This window comes from Sinocyclocheilus grahami, unplaced genomic scaffold (assembly GCF_001515645.1).
Source record: "Sinocyclocheilus grahami isolate Dianchi unplaced genomic scaffold, SAMN03320097.WGS_v1.1 scaffold64.1, whole genome shotgun sequence".
Lineage (NCBI taxonomy): Eukaryota > Metazoa > Chordata > Actinopteri > Cypriniformes > Cyprinidae > Sinocyclocheilus > Sinocyclocheilus grahami.
In genome coordinates this window covers 849,576-853,126 of record NW_015505243.1, presented here as the reverse complement: position 1 = coordinate 853,126, position 3,551 = coordinate 849,576, and the positions used below count along the sequence as shown (strand labels likewise).

Genomic DNA, 3,551 nt, shown 5'->3' with positions numbered 1-3,551 from the left:
ACAGACCACAATCAAAGCAGCTTTCAGTGTAGTCCTGAGACGAGCACGGCAGCATTTGGTGACAAAGTATCTGAGAAAGTTTGGATTGCTTCAGTAAGTTCAACTCTCAGCGTTATATTCTACAGATATATTCGTGGTGAAGGCATTTGACTTGTAGAAGCTTTTCAAGACCTACATCAAGATGCCTACATAATGATAACACAATGAACCAAATAAAAATCAAGGAACAATAGAGAAGGAATAACGACGAACAGATACCCGCATGCATTGGTACATCAAGTTCTTTTTCAGAAGGGAGTACTAACACTAAGAAACATAGCAGACTACATCTATTATTTAGAGTGGATTAGCCAGCAATCCAAATGCCTGTTTTGCTTTGTTTTGTTTTTTCAGTCATAAAGAGAGAATAAAATCTGTAGTTTATAAGCAGAAGCCTAATTCTTTATTTAGACCGGCTGTGAGAAATACACATAGAGATAAGTCATTGTTTCTGCAAGTCTTCTCCGCCATATTTACTAGGCACAATGGTCAAGGTTGGCATCATTAGTAGGCAACGCCACATTCTGAGTATCCCAATTCAAATAAATTCTAAAGGAGGGTGCGAGAAAATGACTAGTCTTGGCAAGGTCCTAATTTGGTTAATTAATCCTTTTCATTTCATGCAATCTAATTACTGAGAGATACAGTAAATATTGACATCTGCAGTCAATCCGATAGGAAAAACAATGAACAATTGCAATTAAGGCGCTATACACAAGAAACTGGTGATTCTTGCGACAAGCACTGCATCTGGCATCTGTAGTGGATGCTGCTGATTTCAGTGGATCCAGAACCCCCTCAAAACAAATCATGGGGCTCCTCCTACAGGTCGTTTCTATAAATTCCTGATAGTTTTAGGAAGAGGAACCAAGTAAGAGTGATATTTCGACCCCAAAATTGAAATAAAAATAAGATTATATTTTTTTCCTCAGTATTTTTTTTATAATCTTCTCCCTAAATAAAATGAAGCCTATTTTTTTAAAAACCTATTATTATTATTTTGCATTGTGACATGATTTTCATGACAACTAAGCAGCTTTCCCTCTCAGTTCTCATTATCATAATGCATCCGGTTGTTTTGCTTTTGAGTGTCTTTATATTTCTCATTATTTTTAGTGATCATGCACATTATATTTTTATTATAGTAATTAAAATTCATCCTGTCCAGAAAGGATTCTTTTTTTAAATCAGCATAAATCCAGCAAAAAAGTAGATCCTTAAATCCATAAATAATATGATTATTTTCTTCTATTACAGTAATGAGAAAGTGCATTTTCTGGTCATGAAAATGTCATAATGCAAATCTTTATTCAGGTACTGATTTCTTTTTTTTCTTTTTTTAATGCAAATCTTAATATAGACCTAAAACAATTGTTTTAAAATATAATTTTTCTTGTGATTTTGGAGTGAAATTTGTTTTTGACAGATTTCATGAAATTCAATCTTTCATTCTGGTTAAATTTGTATATAAAAAATGCAATTTTTAAATACATCAAATGTCATTTATCCCTTATTCTATCTGTGAATTTCTCTGTTTTCTCAGTGATTGTGGATATTAATACTGGTATACAATTACAGCCTGAGGAAATAGAAAGCATCATAAATATGAGTGATACAGATAAAGATGTTGTTGGAGCTGCACAGCGACCTTTGTGCCATTCTTAAAGTCATCGTCCTGAATGAGCACATTTATATTCCTCCACGTTATGATTAGTAATAAAGATACTAACGGAATTATACATTTCATGAAATACTGACTCTATAACAGTTTATTTAACAGCTTATTTTTATTCCTACATATTTTAAAATTGCTACTCAGAATGACAAAACCAAAACTCAAATGATTAATTTTGTCTAAGCACAGTCTTCTTGATTGTAATTTGCATAGAAATATTTCCATAAAAACATTGAGAAGATCCTGATTTGTTTTTCAAAGGGCCTTAAAATGTCCAGTACGGCTTTTGGAAGGTCTCGTGGATTCTTATGAACAACTAGAACTCTTTGTATATATTTTGTGACAAATCCATATCAAGGAAATAGTGTGATAGAATGAACTCACATTGTACACTGATAGGAATGTGCTGACATATTGTCTCTTTTGCCAGAGCTTGCTACTACTTTTGCTGATTAAAAGGGAAACTACATAAGAAGTCTGTAGGAACCCAGAGATGATCTGAAACTAGAAGACAGCTTGATTTCATGCTGAAAAGGGTCTTGAGTACGAGTATTTGTCCCATGTCAGTGGTAGCTTAGCATATGTTAGTATAACAAGGATGTTAGACTGATTTCTGTCAGAATTATTCAATTCTAACCACTGAAAGGAAGCAAAAAGTCTCTTTGATAGTCCATTATGGCATTCTCTCAGTCTGTCATCCCATACACACGTAAGCTGGTGTTTGCTGTAGTCTCTTTGTGTTTGTGTCTATTTTTTGTTTGCGCGTCAGACCAGCGTGCCTGGCGTGGGTCTGTCATTACTGCTCTCTTTAAGTGTCATGTCCTGCATTTTAGATGAAAAGGTATCTTGGTACAAAGAAAGCTCCATCGACCTATAAGTGATGAGAAAGAAGAGGCGACGAAATCAGATATGATTTAGGTCATATCTAAGAAAAGGAACTATATATAAAATGCTTATAACATAAATGTTTGGGGTCATTAAGTTTTTTATGTGTTTTTTTTTTAGCAAAGATGCATTAAATTGATCAAAAGTGACAGCAAAGACTATATTCGTAAAAAAAAAAATATATATATATATATATTTAAATAAATGCTGTTCTTTTGAACATTCTATTCACCAAATAATCCAGGGAAAAAATGTATCAGTTATCACAAAAATATTAAGAAGCTCAACTGTTTTTTAAAATATTAGAATGATTTCTGAAAGATCATGTGACAATTCAGCTTTGCATCACAGGAATAAATTACATTTTAAAATGTATTCAAATAGAAAACAGTTTTCTTTAAATTACAATAATATCTCACAACATTACCTATATTTTACAATGTTTTACTCTATTTTTGATCAAATAAATGCAGCCTTATTGAGCATAAAATACTTTTTGAAAAAACATCTAAAAATATTACCAAACACATACTTTTGAATGGTAGTGTATATAATAAATATAAACGATTTAAAATATGTATATAATGTTCATTTAAAAATATACTATTGTTCATTGTTGTTTCTTGTTCAAGGATCACATGACACTGAGAACTGGAGCATCAAAGGATTCAATTACATTAAAAATTTATTAAAATAGTTTTTTAAAATTTAAATATTATTTCAAAATAATATTTCAAATATTTCAATATAAAATAATTAAAAGATTAATTTAGAAACTTATTATTGTCCATTCAAAATATATTATTTAATTCAAAATATTGTAATTAAAATCCATTAAATAAATTATTAATGTGTACAACTTAAAATGTGAAATCCATTAGTATGTATAATACCTAATGCATTCATTTATATATATATATATATATATATATATATATATTGCATTTATATT

At 30.5% G+C, this 3,551-nt stretch overlaps 1 protein-coding gene across 3 annotated transcripts in view; it reads right to left on the bottom strand.

Annotated features, from left to right (window-relative positions):
• Positions 1-1,451: 1,451 nt before the first annotated feature.
• Positions 1,452-3,551, bottom strand: part of LOC107584880 (coiled-coil domain-containing protein 120-like) — a 50,661-nt gene continuing 48,561 nt past the window's right edge. For all 3 annotated transcript variants that reach the window (XM_016271646.1, XM_016271648.1, XM_016271647.1), the window contains exon 11: positions 1,452-2,585. In XM_016271646.1, the coding sequence (XP_016127132.1) occupies positions 2,480-2,585 (106 nt within the window). In that variant the 3' untranslated portion in view covers positions 1,452-2,479. The remainder of the gene's footprint in view (positions 2,586-3,551) is intronic.